The sequence below is a fragment of the Onychostoma macrolepis genome, chromosome 23, assembly GCF_012432095.1.
Source record: "Onychostoma macrolepis isolate SWU-2019 chromosome 23, ASM1243209v1, whole genome shotgun sequence".
Lineage (NCBI taxonomy): Eukaryota > Metazoa > Chordata > Actinopteri > Cypriniformes > Cyprinidae > Onychostoma > Onychostoma macrolepis.
Window position 1 is genome coordinate 24359517 of NC_081177.1, and position 20762 is coordinate 24380278.

General features: G+C 39.3%; 1 protein-coding gene across 1 annotated transcript in view; it reads right to left on the reverse strand.

Annotated features, from left to right (window-relative positions):
* Positions 1-20762, reverse strand: part of nav1a (neuron navigator 1a) — a 161180-nt gene that overhangs the window by 96326 nt on the left and 44092 nt on the right. Inside the window, 1 exon segment of the mRNA XM_058762850.1 lies at positions 1419-1521. Coding sequence (XP_058618833.1) covers positions 1419-1521 — 103 coding nt within the window.

Below are 20762 nucleotides of genomic sequence, written 5' to 3' on the forward strand. Positions count from 1 at the left end.
AAAAAATAAAATAAATCACAAAACATAAACCAATAAACCTGCACAAATAATAAACAAACAAAACGCATGTTGCAGAATAAGTCCACATTTTAATCTTAAAGGTGCTGTATGTAGAATTTTGACTCTACTAAAGCATAAAAATACCATAATATGTTTGCAGATATTTAAGAAACATGCTAAATTAACATACTTGTTTATCTGAAAAACAATGCTACAGTCAGTTATTCTTCTTTGAAAATGTGCATTCCGGCCCGGAATGTCTGTGTTTGTTATGGTTTGTGAAACCCGCCCACTGCCAGTTTACCCAACTGAATTTCAGCACCACGGGTTGCCAGTTGGTGGAAAACACAGCGTATTTAATTGTATTCAGCTTCATGTGCGCTCGTTCCTGTTGGTGTCGTTAATCTGGCAACCTGCGTGTGCATCAAGTCTGAGGAGGGGCCGGGTGAAAAAAACGTCTCCAATATTTTGAATTTGAACTGCAATACCTATTTCAACCACTCGGTGTCAATCCTACATACAGCACCTTTAATGCCGAGTTCACACTGCACGATTTTAGCCCGATTTTTCACTCGCCGACAGGTTTTGATAAATCGCCGACAAATGCCCGACATCGGAGGCAAATCGGAGCTCGTTCACGCGAGTGACAATAGCGCAGTGTGAATTGCCAAAGACGCGATCTGAGAGAATCGCCGACATGTCGCCGACGCCTGTGAAATATTTGGCATGCTAAATATCTGGAGCTGTCGGCGATTCACAATCACGCTGTGTGCAATGATTTCTGACTGAAACCTACATCACGATGACCTTCAGCCAATGAGAGACAAAGATACAGGGCAGAGGGAAGTTCGGTGAGGAGTTATAGACCATATCAGTATTTTAATATGTACAATTATATCATACAGAAACAAGCACAAACGCTTGACCAGCCGCAACATCAGCATAACAGTTACTGCAAATTATTATTTACCAGAACACAATCCCTGTTCCCTGCATCTCCCTCCTGCATAATCTGTTTTTGTTTTTGTAGCTGGAAATCAGCGCACAGACCATTTGCCGGCTATATTTTTTAATACTTCCAGTCTCGCTCAAGAACGAACGGTCTGACACGCGCAGGTTCTCGCGTTATTTCCTTATCACATCTCCCGTGTTTTGTTGTGAAACGTAGTTTGCAGATCAGACAGAGTTGTCGGCGATTCTTCCTATTGTGAAATCGTGCAATGTGAAAGCCCCTGTCGCCGATCCATCGTGCAATGTGAACACAGCAGCGACTGAATGCTACCCCAGATAGTCACGCAGTGTGAAAACAACAGCGATCCGACGAGTTTGAAAATCGTGCAGTGTGAACTCGGCATAACACATGGTAGAACCCATCGCCTATTAAAGGAGAGCAGGACTAGAAGAGTGACCTCCTGTACCTGTGGCTGAGCTGTGACCCCCGTAAGCTGGACATGGTATCCTCCAGATTCTGCCGGAGGTCGAGGACATTCTGAACAGTGCGTTTCCTCTGGGACTCGGGATCTGCAGGAAAGAGCAGAGAGGGGAGGATGAGCGGCCGGTTAATGCAGGCATTTAGCTGCGATATGACCATACACAAACACACCCATGTGCATTAAGATTTAACGCTTTGTGGAGAAGAGCCAAGAAAAACATTAATGTATAGATGCATGTTATCGAGCCATGGTCCACGTCTCCACTCACACACGTACAGTATCATTTTTCAGGAACAACACACAAACGCCTTTCTCTCGCGCTGTAAGGGTCCAGAGCAATGAAGCAGTGGAATATGACGATTCAGCAAGTGGGCAGCATTTCAGGCAGTACTAGAATGAATTAAACATTACATTTCCAGCCTGCCAAGATGCCAAAAGCTCTTTGAGCTACTGTACTAGCAAGCTCACTTAAACAGGACTTTAGTATTTATAAAAGGTCTCCTTTCAGTTTAATTGCTTTCTTTATTTAGGCAAATGTGCTTATACAGATTTATTTGACATTCTAGCTGTAAAACTGTGGGGAAATGCATTATAAGTCTTAACTCTGACATGTTGAGGACTATTTTAAAACTGCTGACAGTAAAAGTGCTGTATTTCGTCTAATCAGCCTCCCACCCTAAAAACACAGTGCCGCTGTAAGTGTCAGATCATAAAACCACATAGCGCAGTTTATAAAGAGGTTCCCCTCCGTTTATCAGTTCATCAGTTTGGCTTCACACACACAGACTCATATGGAATGAAATACTAGTGTAATAATTATCAGGTACTGCCTACAATTTATATACTGAAATATATACTGATGATTTTATACATTAGCACGCTACATTGTTGTCAAATGACTTCACTACATTTAACTTAGCAAGTCCGCTCATAACGTTGGAAATAAAAATGTCTTTGTAAAAATGCCTTAGCCTTTTACTGATCAAATAATGAAAAAGGAGACTCATTAGTTGATATTGCTTCATTTATACAGTTCATTTATCACACTGGTAATTTAATGTTGAGCGCTTTGCACTGTGGGATGAAGTCTTCAGTACAATCTGCTCTGTGTATATACTGCACATTTGAGCAAATGTATTAGGTTTACTGGGTATTCTATACATATTGATAATTCCTATACTATATATACTATAGAAATAGTATGAATACACACACACACACACACACACACACACACACAACAAATATCCTTTGTATCTCCCTCCCTATTAGCGGCACCTTGTTGTTCCTTCACACAGAGGCACTAAGTTGTTTTCCAAAACCTTCACCCTCTCTGCTTCTCTCTGGTGAAATGAAAAGTCTGGTCGACATTGAGGTTCATTCTGGTACCACACATCATCCTCAACTGATGATACAACAGGTGTGCAAGTGGTAGCATACTCAAATAATAACAGCAATTTTAACAAAGTTTGTAAAAACAACTAAAAAGATTTTGTTGAAAAGTTCACAAAATTTGCCAAATTTGTTAAATCCAACATGTCACTGTTACTAGAGTCAACTAACCAGAGCGGAATTAGTGATGCACTGAAATTTTGGCAAGCAAGCAACCAAACAAATAAATAATCAGTTTTGGCAAAAGGGTTTTGGAGGGAATTACTGACCAAAACAGTTAGTGCTTCTCTGATAACATGTTTTGACTGTTTAAAGTCTCTGCAAACAACATTAATAATTAAATGAAAATAATATAAAAATCAGTTTTAGCCGAAATGGTTTAGGAGGGAATTCTTTACTGACCAAAACAGTTCTCCGATGACATGTTTTGACTGTTTGAAGTCTCTGCAAACCAAACCAAACCAAAACAAACCAAACCAAACCAAACCAAACCAAACCAAACCAAACCAAACCAAAACAAAACAAAACAAAACAAAACAAAACAAAACAAAACAAAACAAAACAAAACAAAACAAAACAAAACAAAACAAAACAAAACAAAACAAAACAAAACAAAACATCAGTTTTAGCCAAAATGGTTTTGGAGGGAATTAATTACTGACCAAAACAGTTAGCAGTTCTCAAATTACATGTTTTGACTGTTTCAAGTCTCAGCACACAACGTTGACAAGTAACAACAGATGAACAAGTCAGTCACGACGCAATTAACAGAGAGAAAAAAATCATGTTTTTGGTTGCAATTGGGAAAATTTGTTCGTCTGAAATATCAAGAGGTAGTTTGTGGTCGAAAAACTTTACTGATGTATCATCTGTGAACAAGACACACTGAACTGCATAAATTACCCAATTAGCCAGCATTATTAAATTTAGTTTTTAGGCTAGACGACAAAAAAACAAAAAAAAAACTTTTATTTCATTTTCAGTGTTTCAGTAAAAAATATATATTTCGGTGTATCGCTAATTGTAACGACTTCATACGTAATACACTCAAAGATGGGCACAAATACATCAAAATGTATTTAAAATAAAAATACCGAATACTGTGTGGACAAATGTATTTAAATACAAATACAAAATATTGTGTGGGAAAATGTATTTAAATACAAATACAGTATTTTGTATTTTGAAAATACACAAAATACCTTTGAAATTGTCCATCCAGTGAAGTAACACTATTAAGGCCTGTTTACACCAAAAATGATAATTATAAAGATAATTATATTAGTGTATTCTAAGTATACAATGCAGTTGTGTCATCTGTCACTTTAAATGCTCAAGCTCTTTAAAGCAGAAATAATTCTGATTGGCTGTCAGTGTTTTTATTATTCATCATTTTTTTGTGCTGTTATGGTTTTAGTTGTGGTATGCTATCTGCTGTTAGATTTAGGATGTACTCACAGTAGGGTATCTGATCCATGCTTGAGCGAGATTGACCCTCTAAGTCCAGCTCATTTCACAAGTGTGACTGCTCTGTACCGTGTCCAGTGTAGTCCGTTTAACCATGCCCTGGCCCGCTTGAAGAGGTGCATCGGGTGTGGTACACATGTAGTGTGACCGCTAACCGCGCCGGAGCATGGAACAGTTCATTTACTATTTTTGTATGTGCTATTGTTATCATTATGACAGCAAAAATCTTTATTACTACTTGGATATCACACTTTTCAATTAATTTAATTTCAAGTACATTTAGATTTATAATGGGTCTGGTTCTCATCTTATTGATGAACAGGTAATGTAGTTTGTGAGTAAAGCTGGGAATTCCACCATTAACTTCAGTTGCCTCTGTAATAATCCTCTGATATCTGTCAGTTAGCGAAAGGACAATCGCTCTTGGGGTTTAGTACAAGGCAACTATGCCTAGTGTGAGTATGCCCTTAGAACATATATATATATATATATATATTTATATCTTTATTATTAGCATTATAGTTATCTCTGTCTTGGGGTAGGCTACACACACACAGAAAGCTGCTTATTACTCATTTATCCATTTTTCTTTATCACTCTGACATGTCAATAGCTCCTGCCTACTAAAAGCTCCACAGATATAGTTGCATACCATGACGATATATACATATTGTCATATCGCCATAGCAAGCAGTAATGATTAAAGTTTAATGAACACATTCGACTAGCTAGTTAATAAAACCAAAATCTGACCAAAAAAATTATAAAAAATAAACTAACAAGACTGACTAATGCTAATACTATGTTCCCCTTGTTAGTGCTATTTTTTTACCTGCTGGGACAGGTATGCTTTTTTTCCCACAAAAGCAAGATCACCTTGTTTGTTTTAATGTAAAATATACACAGCAAAACAGCATGTATTTGACTGAAAATCCAGAATCATCAACAAGCTAACTATAAAGATGTCACTGTGAATGATGAGATAGTTGTCAACAAAAGGGATGCTACATTTTATTCAAAATTAAATATCTTAAATATCTACGATTTTGGCTTTAATAAGACTTTCCCATGAAACCTGACGGCCTCCACAATTCCTATTCTTTCAAACAGCAAAGCATGAATGTGACATGCTTGTAATCAGGACTTCTGAAATTGGAAGTAGGAAATTTTGATAGCACACGAAGGCAGTATTATTCCTTATTTCATTACAGGAATCCAGAAAATGTCATTACCCAATTCTAGATGGAGCCATACAGCTGCAGCTCACATGTATGGAAGTGGCATGTTTGAACTATGAACTAGATTTGAACTAGTAGCTGATACAGGAAATCAGCAGTCTAATAAAGAGGTTGACTGGCAAAAAGTATTTTATGTATTTTGAAAATACAAAAATACTAAGATTTCGATGTATTTAAATACAAAATACATTTGATTTTTTTTCAAAGGTATTTAAATACAAAATACAAAATTGTATTTTGTATTTCAAATATGTATTTTAAATACATGTATTTGAAATACTGCCCATCCCCGAATACACTTTCGACAGCTCATGCCGTCTAAGGCAGGAACACGTGTCTATTTGGTAGGATTAGTCTGTACCTGCCCCTGCCACCTCACATCCCTTCCAAAACCTGTTCGCTCACACCATCTTGTATGTTTCCCCTGGGGCGTGTTAATCCTGAAGCTTGACCAGTCAGCACAGCAAGACTCCACGCCAAACCCTCTGTAATGACATCCAGACTGGCATTAGTCAAAGTCCTAGTCTTAATTCACTTTAATCTTCACCATAGAAAAATTATTGTGTGTGTTTGTGAGGGTGTGTGTAGTGGATCAGCACAGCACATGGAGGTGGCCCATGGCTTTGTAATGAAAATGGAGAACCCCCCATGCGGCCCCCTGTGGAGTGTCTCTTCATTCAGGCATAATCTCATACAATTAGACTCATGAAATACAATGAGTCTCCCAGAGTGGTTCCAATGGGCTGTTCTGTAAATTAGGCTGCTGGTGAGGGTGGTTTAATTTACAGTTTGGCTTGTACTGTACATAACTGCAGCCTTCTACATTGGTCATAGTTATGTCATGCTATGCTCTCTCTTAAAGCAACACTCCACTATTTTTGAAAATAGGCTCATTTTCCAACTCCCCAAGAGTTAAACAGTTGAGTTTTACCATTTTCGAATCCATTCAGCCGATCTCCGGGTCTGGCGGTAGCACTTTTAGCTGCAGCTTAGCATAGATCATTGAATCTGATTAGACCGTTAGCATCTCACTCAAAAATGACCAAAGAGTTTTGATATTTGTCCTATTTAAAACTTGACTCTTCTGTAATTACATTGTGTACTAAGACTGACGGAAAATGAAAAGTTGTGATTTTCTAGGCCGATATGGCTAGGAACTGTACTCTCATTCCAGTGTAATAATCAAGGACCTTTGCTGCTGTACCATGGGTGCAGCAAGCGCAATGATATTACACAGCACTGCTTGCACAGGGAGCGTGCCTTGCAACCATGGAGACATTTGTGAGAGACGCTGCGTAATATTGAAACTCTTTGGTCATTTTTGAGCGAGATGCTAACGGTCTAATCAGATTCAATGTTCTATGCTAAACTCAACAATATATCAACAATATATTCTGCTAAGAAAATGTGGTGAACAAGTCATAATATCCATTCATGTCACTATGTTCTCCTGCGTAGTTGGACCTGCAACAGGGGTAAACAGCTACAACTCTGACGATGCAAATGTACTATGGTTCAGAACCAAAAAACACTGTGTGAACAGAATCCAGCGGAGGCAGGGGAGGGGGATCCATCGAATTTGGGTTCAGACCAAGCATAAGTGTGAAAATAGCAATAAGCCTTGTTCAGGACGTTGTTAATATAGTCCATGTGACATCAGTGGTTCAACCTTAATTTTATGATATTATTTTAACGATGTCCTTACTACCTTTCTGGGCCTTGAAAGTGGTATTTCTGTTGTGGTCTATGCAGGGTCAGAAAGCTCTCAGATTTCATAAAAAATATCTTAATTTGTGTTCCAAAGATGAAGGTCTTACAGGTTTGGAATGACACGAGGGTGAGTAATTAATGACAGAATTTTCACTTTTGGGGGAACGATATATCCCGCTAACACAGCAACACTGGCTCAACCAACAGTGCAATTTTGGGGCGGGGCTGTCAGTTTGGCTAACCAATGACAGCTTGGAATCCTGTTGCAAAACATTTTATTTCATTATTTTAGGCCATTCCTTTGGATATTACATACATCACAATTAATTTAGCAATTCTTGTGTCGTAAAAGCAAAGATGAGTTGAATTTAAAGCAGGCTGACCATAATCCCCCATTGACAAGATGACAGTGATGGTGTCTACAACAGTCTGCGGCTGAAAGGGCCATTAACTCTCTGTGATAGCACACAGCATTAAGCCGTGAGAGGGTAATTACCAGAAAATGGGCAGATTTGAGAGAACATGTTGGATTCAGTGGACCTTTTACACCCAAAATATGCACCGCGGATTTGCTTCCATTCCTCACTGGATTCAGATTTCATATCTGTCACAAGAAAGCATACATTTTGAAGCATTTTATGCGTCCAAAAACAACATGTGTAACTGTAGCCACTGAGTTTCCTCTCAGTGATATTGAACCATGCACGGATCGCTCCAGTTGGCAAGTGGATACATGTGAATTGTCCCGTTGAGCTCTGGTGTAATGAAAGGAGACTGAGAAGATCATCACACTTCCACCCCCACGCCTACGGATCCCTACGGGTCAGTCCAGCTGGCCAGTGCTGGAATGACCTATGCAGTGAGAGAGAGGTTATGAACCAACGAGGTTTCCATCACCCTGACGTTTGTAGTCTAAGCATGGCCAGTCTGGCAACACCACCCAATCCTGCGGTGATGGCGAGAAACATGCTCACGAAAACATATAACATTGATTTCACCATTAAGAGGTGTGACATATAAGAACTATTGATTTCAGTGGCTTTGGGAATTAGCTCAATACTGAGATGATTGAGTTGCTGAACGCACAGGAGCACTGCGACCATGTGCCGATCAAAGTGGACAAGCTGTTCACATCTGAAAGGTTATCTCCAGTGGAAAGTGAGGGGGTGCCAGATAAATATTCATTCAATCAGATGTGGTGTTTGCTTAGAGTTTGAGCAAAGCCCTAATCCTAAATATCAAATTTCAACACATCAGAAACCCCATTTGTGCCAGCAACCAAGCCATAACAACGACCTCTAGCAACTACCCAGAACACCATAGCACTGGTCCGGAAATCACTCAGAACCGTCTAGCAACCATGTACCAACAACCAAACAACCACAAAAGACACATAGCAACTGACAACCACTAAAAACCACCTAGCAACCACCAAAATACCTCAGCAACACCCTAGAAACCACACTAAACACCATAGTCTGGCCTGGCAATCACCCAGAACAGTCTAACACCATGTAGAAACAACCTAGCAACCACAAAAAAAAAACACATAGCAACTAACAACAACATAGCAACCACCGGAAAACCTTAGCAACACCCTAGAAACTACCCTAGACACTACTGGCCTAGCAATCACCAAGAACAGTCTAACAACCATAGCAGCACCCTAGCAACCAACATATCACCATAGCAACTGCAGAGAAACATCCTTGGCAACCATCCTGAACACACTAACAACAACCACATAGCAACCACCAGAGCACCTTAGCAACACCCTAGAAACCACCCTAAACACCACTGGCTGCTGACCCTGGCAGTTAACCGGAACAGTCTAACAACAATGTAGCAACTAGGGGTGCGCAGCGAAGCCAGTATTTGTATCTGTAACAATCACAAAATGATTCTATCTGTATCTGTATTCGGATAAAACCGGAAGTAGGCGGAGCTTGAACCAGAACTTTGTACAGTTATACTTGATAAGACTGTTATTATGTTTATGGTATTACAGCCTATTTTTTTCGTAGTTATCACTGAACAAATATGCCGTGTTTAACTAAATATATATATATATATATATATATATATATATATATATATATATATATTTTTTTTTTTTTTATGATTAGAACATTTATTTAAATATCTTATAACAGTCGGAGCCCATACCCTTGTATTGTATAGGCAGTGCTTCGAGATGCACTGCGGTTGTGCATCGAGCAACGTGAGTTCGAGTCCCAGCTTGGGAACATTTTGTGATCCGATAAATAAATATTTAAATCTCTTCTAATTAAAACAGTAAGGGTTCCTACGCAGTTTAGAAATATGGAAATTGATTTAAGTAGCCTAATTTCCAGGAAATGCATGGGAGGCAACTGCAACACTGCTATTTTATTTGCGCTTATTTAATTATTTTAAACTTATTTACTTCACACACTTGTTACTGCTTTGTAATTTTAGAGGTTTATGTAAAACAACATGATTTCCTTTGGCTCACCGGTTCCTGCGCAGTTTAAAAAGTATTTCACTTAAGTAATTTGCAGGTCTGGAAAAGTAGGCTATGGAAAAAAGAAAGCAGAGTATGGAAAAATATTTGTGTTTCGACTATTTGCCCTATTCAGTGTTCTAAAACATAAAATTAATCATTTCTAAAAATAAATTCATCATACACATAGAGAGATTTCATTACAAACATTTAGTTATCATTTGAACACGACTGAATTAATTCAAGGCACACATTTTCATTACATAGAACTCTTTAAACGAGTCTTTTTTTGAACTTCACTAAACAAATGTGCGTGTACCACGCAAACCAGCAAAAGGTAAAGAAGCAAACATGTAGGCCTAGTAGAAAATGTATCTGTATCTAAGTTGATTATTAGCCTACTTTTGACAGAGAGCTGGTTCGGTATTTGAGAGATGGAGATGCACAGATACGGCAACGTGGCTGTTCAATTGGTGATCGCGCTGTGGTTATTCCATTCATTCGTGTATCGTATCGTAGCCTATAATGTTTAAATCATTGCCTTTTAAATATACACAAATAGTAGAACGTGCATGATGTATTATTAGGTAATATTAGCCTACTCTTGCCAAGCTCTGATTTATGAGAGATGCACAGAGAGGCAACAGCAAGCGGTGTTTGATTTGCACTCTTTTCATTTGTAAAGTTTACATTCATTCATTCACTTCACATACTCACCATTGCGTGAATTTAGAGGTTTGTGTAAAATATCGCACTGATCCCCTGGCTCACCTGTGAATCTAGCAAACACATGCTGCAGCCTCAGCCGAATATTCGGGCAGAATTATTCGTTATCCGTTATTCGTTTTAAAAGCCATCATCCATGCCTTTCCGAATAAGGTATTCGGCTTCGGGCACACTGTTAGTAGCAACACCCTTGCAACCAATAGATCAGCACAGCAACTGCAGAGCAACATCCTTAGCAGCCATCCTGAACACACTAACAATCACTTAGCAACCACCAGAAAATCTTAGCAGCACTCTAGAAATCACCCTAAACACCACCGGCCTGGCATTCAACCAACCAGAACAGTCTAACAACCATGTAGCAACACCCTAGCTACCAATAGATCACCACAGTAACTGCAGAGCAACATCCTTGGAAATCATCCTGAACACACTAACAACCACTTAGCAACCACCAGAGTACCTTAGCAACACCTTAGAAAGCAACCTAAACACCACTGGCTGCTAACACTGGCAGTTAATCTGAACAGTCTAACAACCATGTAGCAACACCCTAGCAACCATCAGATCACCATAGAAACTGCAGAGCAATTTCCTGGTAACCAAGCTGAACACACTAAAATCCACTTAGCAACCACAGTAACACCTTAGCAATAACCTAGAAAACACCATAAACATCATAGACTGGCATGGCAATCACTAAGAACACTCTAAAAACCATGTAGCAACACAATAGCAAGTTTAGCAACCACCAAAAATCATAGCAACTTCACAGCAATGTCATGGCAATCACCCCAAACACACTAACAACCACCTAGAAAGCACCAGAACACCTTAACAACACCCTTGAAACCATCCTGAACACCACTGGCCTGGCAGTCAATCAGAATAGTCTAACAACCACGTAGCAACACCCTAGCAACCACCAGAACACCACATCAACTGCTGAGCAACCCCCTAGCAACCACCAAAGCACCTTAACAACACCCAAGAAACCACTCGAGACCCTAGCAATCTCCACAACATCTGTATAGCAAAACCCTGGCAACCACCCTGAACTTACAAACAGCCACTTAGCAACCACCTTGAACACCACTGGCCTGGCAATCAACCAGAATACTCTAACAACCATGTAGCAACACTTTAGCAACCAACAAAACATCATAGCAACTGCATAGCAATAACCCCAAACACACTAACAACCACATACAACCACCAGAAAAGGAACCGCATAGCAATGCCTTGGCAAACATCCAAAGCGCTCTTGCATTCTAGTGCCAAGTTTTATGCAAGCAAACAAAACTCACATTTTTCAGAAAATGTATAATCAGCAAGGCCTTGTATGACCAATGGAAAAAATCAATCAGATGTACATTTTTTAGGATAGTTCAGACTCCCAGTATTGCTTGGGTATCATGTCTGCTACCCTACACTAGATGGCACACATGCTTGGCTGAATCAGTGCTTTAAAGATTGGCACTCCATCCAAAATGCCCAAGAGTCACATTCATTCACTGAGCAGTAGTAGTTAAAATCATATTAGACACACTTGAATCGACCACTCTAGGACAGCTCATTTCATTTGTGCATGATTTAAATCCATTCCTCTCTACATTCATCCTGATGAATGTGCCAGCAGGGCAACCAAAACTAGCAACAGAAAAACACTGGGGGGGGGGGGGTTGTAGCTTTTTCCAGTGTTTATTAGACTATAATCAGCGGAATTGTTATGTCTTAATTAAAGGCGTTTTCTCAGAGAAGGCAAGGGAAGTTGTTTCCTTTAAAATCTGGATTAGAAAATAATCACCGAGAGGAACTTATAGTCACTCTCCAACAGACAGACTGCTTACAAAATAAACAACTCACGGGACTTTACCTCATTTCACACACCACTAATCTCAATGCTATGAAAGTTAGGTTACATGGGTTTTCTGTAACACTGTCTGTGTGTGCCATTGGAAGCAGAATGAAAAGCTCTGTAAAAATCCTTTTTGTCCATGTTCAGTCATGCAACCACCTCTGATCTTTAGTCATACGACTTACAGTGCAGACCGAAGAGCATTAAATAATTATGAAGCATTTCTCGCCAGCTTTAGTTGGTGCCCTTCCTGACGCAAATGTCTGCTCTTGGATCCAAAACAGGGATGTATAACACACTACATCCTGAAACAAAAGACATCAGCCGGCGTAGAGGGCGGCGGCTCCTCTCCAATCCCTCCGCTGCATCTAATCGATTCCACGCGGTTGTTAAGAACAACTCTCGTTTATGGTAATTAAAGCCTCCCCACTACAGGGGTGAGGTTGACGGAAAGGTCCAAGACCATCATACTTCCTGTTTTCCAAATCGGCCCGGGCCCAGAGGACCCAGCTGCAGCCGGGGTGAGGGAATGAGGAAATTAGGGATGCAAATTTCACCCCCCATCGCAAATACGTTCCCAGGGGGGAAAGCTAATGAATCAAGGCTAGCTGGTTAAATGCGGCTGGGGGGGACTGCAGTACACCTGCCTCCCCCTCTTTACACCCTCATCTACTTGTGAGAGAAAGAGTTGAAAGCAGCCGCTACCAGCAATTCAGCCGTTCTCTTTTCTCAGTCTATTCAGGAGTATACAAGTTGATTCAGGACTGTCCATGCAAAAGCAGAGACACTGGGAGAATTCTAATGGTACATGCTTTGAAAGAAAAAGTGGCATCAGGCCGACAAGCAGAGAACCAACAGTAGCTTAGTTGGCGTGTTACAATAATATATTGCGACGACAAAGGACTGGGAGAATGGAAGCTTCTAAAGGAATGGGAGGACTCTACTGTATATTTAGCTCAAAAGAGAACACAATAAAACAAAGGCTGTAAAGTGTGTTGCATTCTAATGGGAAACGCTAAACCCACATAAAGGACTTGTCAAAAGCTTGGATTGGTGTAGTCACACCTCATTTAATGGGGTTTAAAAATGACCCTCTATCACAGGATGAAAGATTAACAGTAATCCCATAATTACAGTTAGTGTAAAATTGGGATTTATGAGGCTCTAGAACTTGGACTATGATTTCATGGTCTCTATTGTTTGGAAAAGTTCTGGGACATGCAATAGATCACTGCCCAGCGGATAGCTAGATGTGGTTTCCAAAATGTGGACAACAGTCCCTGCTGAGAACACAGCTCAACATTGAGGACGACCTCACACAAAGGGTCAGGTAAATGAGATCACGGATTTTAATGAAAAGTAGTAAGTCATGCATGCTAACTCTAATGACCAAATCTGCTCTAAGTTATTGGACCTCTAGAGTTTCCCAAAGAGGTGAGAGTCGAAGAGAACGAAACGCAGTTAGAGATTATAGGGTTGTCAGAACTTCCAAGATGTTGTTGCAGAGAGTCTAAGCTAATATTACAACATCTAAACACTAGATTGTGAAGTGTTTTCATCTCTGAAATGCACTACCAACTTAGAGCCTGTCAATAAAGAAGCTAATAGGGTGAAGACAGATGCTTACTGGAACCATCTTCTGCCTTTCTGAGAATGCTGTAAGAGCAAGAAGCAAAATGGACAAACTAAATGGACGTCACAGAGTGCTGAAAGCTCTGAGAATAATTTTTTTTTTGGCAGAAATCGGCCACTCTTCTAAGAGGTCTTGTCTGGAAAGTGTGCAAAACCAAGCACAGCATGGAGCGCTTGCTGGATCCATCGGTCTTTTCAAATGATGGTCAATTTCCATCCATTAATGTTTTCATTTTCCATATTTTATTACCAGAGCCGAGGAACAGATGATGTTTAATTGGTTAATTAGGGTATACTGGGTGACAGGGATCTAAATAAGGCCAAATGAATCCCTATGGGACGTTAATAGAGTTTAATGGTGTAGCATTGTGCCAGAGAAACATTTGTCATTACTTTGACAAGCTGGCTGATATTTTACTAACAATACACTGCAATGCTCTTAAATTACTCTGAGTAATAATCCATTTCAGATTCATTTTTGGAAAAGTGTATAGTTTCCAGCTTCTCCACAATAAGTTTGTTTCATTTCCAGTTTACCTTATGACTCTGTGTGTGTGTGTTTTTCAGTTCTACTCCTCTACTCAAGTCAGGGTGTTTAGAAACAAAGTGGTGACCTCGGCAACATGAAAACAGGAAGACACGTACACATGCAAGCACGCCGCATCTGGTGAATGAAGGGACTCCTAAATAACAATAGAGTGTCCTGCAGACACTTCAGCCAAATGGTAGAAGACACACCGCAGGAAATGAGAAGACGGACTGGAATATCCGCACAAAAATCACAATAATATCCTTGGGGAGTAACTACTGAGAGGAAAGAAAGCTGTGATGCTCTGGACTTATCATGCTGGTGTTGTTTCCAGAAAGTATTATAAGACTTCCTTATCTTACATCACTCATGTTGCAATCTCATGACACTTTTTCAGAAGAAAACTGTTTGCAAAATCATGCAAAAGGCTGAATGAGAACAGCTGAGAAAGCGTCGCCAATGAAGTAGACCTACTGCCATGACAAATCCGATTTGAAGTTTGAGGTATTCAGCCAAGAAAGCAAAGCGAAGGGATTTCTCAAAACACCAAGGCTGGGAAAATTTTAGGGACATTTAAAGTCAGACACAACACTGCATCCACCCTTCTGGACACAAAGTCTGGGCCCCTAACAAAAATAATGCCTTTTTTTATTATCACCTTGAAGAAGATAACTTCCTATTCATGAATGCATCTGTCATGACGAAGGGAAATTCCCTTTCTAAACTTATTTTAAGTCAAAGAGCTCTCTGAGGACTGCAAGAATATTTTTACAATATGTATTGTTGTTGTTGACATGCATTATTATAACATGCAGTTATAATAAGATGTCATCAAATGGTCAAACTAAAAGGAATATTACAGGTTCAATACAAGCTAAAATGACCACATTTGTATCATTTGTGTCAATGTTGACTACAAAATAAAATTAAAAAAAAGAAGAAAAAAAAAAAGTTATTCTGAGGCACTTGAAAGTAGATGTGAATGAGGCCAATTTGGTTGTTTAAATAATTATTTTTTACAGTTGTTTTAGGGTCATTGAAACAAACTGGACAGAAAAAGTCATAAAATCGTAAAATGCATCATAAAATTCATAGTTTATTTCTTGTGTCTGTACTATTGAAACAGTACATTAACATTTATAGATTGGCCCCATTCACTCCCAATATTAAAGGAAAGACCAGTGGTTTTTGTGGTAATTCAACAAATGTGTTGATTGTGCTTAACTTGTATTGAACTCAAGGACTTTTATGCATTTTGTGTGCCATTACTTGACAATCGTGATTATGAAAAAGTTCTGTTTATGCTAAAACATCTCCCTGCTCAGTGGAAGAAGTGGAATTGACCTTAAAATCAAGTTTTTCTGTTTTCCCCCAGGAAAAGCTTATTCCACACCACTCACAACTGACCAGAAGCAATGAAGTTTGATGAGGAATCCCTACATGCCCAGGGGCAGGGAAGTGTGAACTGGGAGTGATGCCCAGACAACTGCAGGGTTTATAATCTGAATGGCGCAGAGAAGCCTCCAACACCACAGCTGCATCTCTGGCAAGCCTTTCAGGAGCTGAGGAGGTCCACCCAGCTGTTGTTGTGCCCAATCACTGCACGTATGTCCAGCAGACAGTTTGTCAACAAAGAGAGTTATAAAAAAGGTCCATGTGGAACAATGTTTCTTTGCCAAAGATTGAGCACAAGTGTTGCTTAATGTCTTCTGGAGCTCAATGAGGCAAGAGGTGGTGCAATGCTGTGTGACAAACAAAAACATAACTCTGAAATGACCTTAGGCCAGAGTGATCCCATCACATCATGGAGGGTCATAGAGACCAGCTGTGGAGGGAACACGAGACCAACTGCTTCTTTCCGCTTTGGGGCGAAATGTTTGCTTTTAACAAGGGCTCTGAAGTCTCAATGCAAAGATGAGGAGATCTGGCAGGTCTGAAATCGGCTAAGGATAGTACACATTATTTGTATTCAACAGAGAGGACACAAACAAGTCAATTACATATTATTCTTAATGTTTTAAGAATCCCTAAAATTCTCCTACCTTACGTAGAAAGAACATAAGACAAGCCACTTTTTAACACTTATTTGATGAGTCTAAAAGCTTTTTATTTGCAAAAATCATACAAATTAAAACTGTATGCTGTGCATTTTGGAAATAAACATCTTTCAAATAATTTAAAGGGGTCATATGATGCAATTTCTTGTTTTCCTTTTCTTTAGTGTGTTATGTAGCTGTGTGTGCATGTATACAATCTGCAGAGTTACAAAGCTCAAAGTCTCCCACAAAGGATTTATTCTATCTAAAAGAGAAGGCTGATCCAGACCGGGCTAAAACGCCTCATTCAAACACGCCTCCACATGTCTATGTCACAATGTGGAAATATGTGCGTAATGCCGCTCAAATGTTCACGCAAAGAAAGAAGGCATGGTTTCGGTAACCACAGTAGTGTTGATACAGCCATGTCAGGGAGACGCTGTTTCTATGCAAAAGCAAAAGCACTTTATTTGGCCTTCCGAAAGTAGATGCAGTAAGGAATCATTGGTTAAGATTTGTTTACAACAGAACAGCACAACCAAATTTTCGAATTTGTGTAACGTATTTTATGGACGACCGTTTTGTGAACCTAGGAGAGTACAAGGCTGGCTGTGCACAAAGGCTATTTCTAAAAAAAAAAAAAAAAAAAAGGGTCAATTCCGACTTTGCTATGACAATCTGGCGCTTCTGAATCAGTGACTGGAAGTATGTTTTGTTATTAGTTTAAGTATTTGCTATTGACTGTTCAAATGCAGAGTTTTGCGCCATGTAGAGTAATGCGTTGTGTGTGTGTGTGTGTGTGTGTGTGAGAGAGAGAGAGACAGGGTCACATCACAGTGGAGTCAGCGGTCTCAACACTGCAAATATATACGAGCATCATCACTATGTCTGTCACGCGACTCTGTTCCCCTCTCGGGCTTGAACTGATGGTAAAACTAAGGACATTATTAACAGTCTTTATATTTACTTTGAAAGCTGAAGCTCGCGATTATGGTAAGGGGCGTTACATTTCCGATGCGTGCTTGTGGTGTTCGGACAATCACAATGCACCGTGTCAGCTGGCCAATCAGAGCAGACTGCGCTTGTCGGAAGGAGGGGCTTTGTAGAAAACGATATAGTATTTGAAAAATAATGTGTTTTTTGAACATTAAAGCATGTCAACATATTCTGTTACACCAAACACACAAAATAATGATATTTAAAAAAGCATCATATGACCCCTTTAAATAGTTCTGCTGTCTCTAAAAAATTCAGGCCTGGGGTAAGATGAGCCAATGAGTGGGGTAAGTTGAGCCAGTTTGAGTCATTTACATATTTAATTGAATTTAATTTAATTTAACAATCCTAGGCAATATCATCAACTTGAAGTTTTAAGATTTAAAAAGGAAACCACCTAAAGATCCTAGAAACAGCATTAACTAATTTTACCCTGGTACAGACGGCATGATGTCAAAAACATTTTGGATGAGAATAAATCTGGACAAAGCTGCTGGCACTGAACGAATGTATGCAGAAATATTTGTCAACGGGGACTTCAAGCAAATCTTCAAAATCTAAAATATTCTTCAATTAACAGATGCAGAATCTGGCTGGATTTTCATCATCTCAGATGAATCATCAGACACACAAAGAATCTTTTTAAAGAGATTAAAATAAGAAACGAAAAGAACATCTTTATACTTACATTTCCTTCTCAGGCCATTGATTAAACAGGCCTGGAACTTTATAATCGGAAGACAACTTTAAGCCTCAACTGACATGCTAATGCATGGATATGGATGTCTGTGAGAATTCAAATAAAGTCCCTGAGGTGAACCCGGTCTAAATCTGGCCAACCTTGCATCTCGTCCTTATTCGAACCTAGACTCTGATGTGTTTGCTGCCACCATTTTGCTCATTGTTCATGGAGATTCGAGAGGCACTGGGATGTTTGACTTTATAATGGCTTGTGTAAAGATTTGGTGGCAGCTGTGTGGTGTGCCTTTATTGCTGGTGACAAACAACACATCTGTGGCAAAGACCAACAATCTCATTCTCTCAGCGCCTAAGTGTTTACTCTAGACCACTGGATGTGATCATTCATAATGAAGTTTCAACTGACTTGCTCTTCAGCTCTGATCCAGACCCTAGTGAGCATCCAGTTTCATACATTGGCAGCTAATGTGTAAGTAATTCATTTTTAACAAAACCTGGCAATTTGAGGAAATATTAGCACTGGATACCATTGGCAATGTGAAAAAGCAGAACAGAGTTGGTTTGAATGCTATAGTTGAGTAGAAATGCCTATTATCAACAAGCACAGTGGCATTTAGCACATAATTAACATCGCCTGTTTCTTATCAGTAATACAAGAGCAATGAGAATTTTACTAACCACTAGTGACTATTGGTAAAAGAGTTGATTTCTTGCCCTTTATTCACACAGGCGAACCCAACATATGTCCACACATAAAACTGAGAAAAGCTTACACAATCATTTCCCCATGAGTGTTTTAAGCAGCCAACATCCAGGATATACGACAGGAAAACGGAATGGTGTTTATGTGGTGTTTTCTAACGACTAAAAAAAAAGCTATAACGGCTGAGGCCATCTCAGCCACAAAACAATTAAGGCCTTCAAAAACACAACTGTGCCACTACTGCGCATAAACCACCACTTGACTTGAAAAACTGGACATTTGAGGAAGACCCACAAAGCAGCTCTCACTTACTGACATAAAACAGACTAAATATGTGCATGCATCCAAGAGTTGACCATTTTACATTGAAATACACTGGAAAGTATTGCTCTTTTGAGAGTTATTTTACAACATGCTTAAATATAGGGCTGCTTTCAAGCTCATGTTTGTTTACGACTAAAATTGTGCTTAACAGGCTGAAACTGCAGACATAAGGACAAAAACAATATACATTTCGCAATATTTCTGAATGTTTTCACAGATAAACTGACATTATTTCCATGTTGCATGCATGCATAAATGAGCGTGTTCCTTCCGCTCCTCCGTTTTGCAGACATGCAGAAATTCGATTAGGACTTAGATTGCATTAGTCGCACAGCATGCTGAGGCATGGAGATGTTGGTCATGACAGTAATCACATTACGAATCTGTTGGCCGTCAAAACAGCACACAAGTCATCGTCTCAGTGCTCACAAAATGGAGGCAGTAGGGTTGTGGGTGTTTCCATGTAAACAGAGGTGGACGAGCCAAAACCTGACCTTTATTTGGAGTTCCTCTTTCAATTCCTGTTTTGTTATGTGCCATTTAGTTATCAGATTCACATTTTGGTGGATGGACATTAAAGCATAAATATAACTAATTCTAATGTGCAAACACATCCAATAAACAATAAATGCATAAAATTTGATCAAATTTTATTTATTTATTTTTTTGCATTATCATTATTCATTATACGATTTTCATCAGTTATAGAAATTAAAATCTGTCTTTATTATTATTTTTATTTGGCTGAATTATAGGTGCGTGTATACACACACGGTATATACTGAGCTTGTTGCAATGCTGGTTGCAATGTTAGTACTGCCTTCTTCCTTAAGTATAAATGTGACGTTGCATTATAATTTTAGTAAAACAGTAACTTGAAGGTATAATTTGCTGCCTCCCTTTTGTAAATTTTGTGTTGGACGTGTGACTACAATGCCTTAAACTGCTGCCTACGTAGGCAGGTCACTAGGTTTGGGAATAAAGAACTAATGATGGCCGGTCACCGCAAATAAAATATACTTCATGCATTCAAAATGCGGATGTATGCATGGCTGTATGCATGTCTTTATACAGTATGCGTGCTTGTGTGGTTTCCTTTGAGATCTGTTCTTACACAACCAGACCTAGTTGAAATGAAATCATGCAAGCTGTGAAGAGAAGGCCTGCAGCATGCTGAGATGTCAATCAGGTTGACTTTAACCCTTGTGACAATTTCCTGGCTTGTCAAGCTCAGGCAAACATAATACACACAAAAACCACTGCATTTTAGTGATGGTTTCCGTTTAAAAGGGGCTGCTTGAATTTATAAAACCATTTCCTGCACATTATCATTTCTCTAACTGCCCAATGCACAATTCTAATGGTAATTTAATGCGAACACACACATTGATCATGCATAACTCAACAATATCAAATACAGGAAACAAGGAAATCCTGTGCCATGACTTACAAAATGCTTCCAGGTCATTATGCCTTATTCCAGCGGAAATGTACTGTATTGACTGCAGTATTAACGTGAATTTGAGATCAATTTATT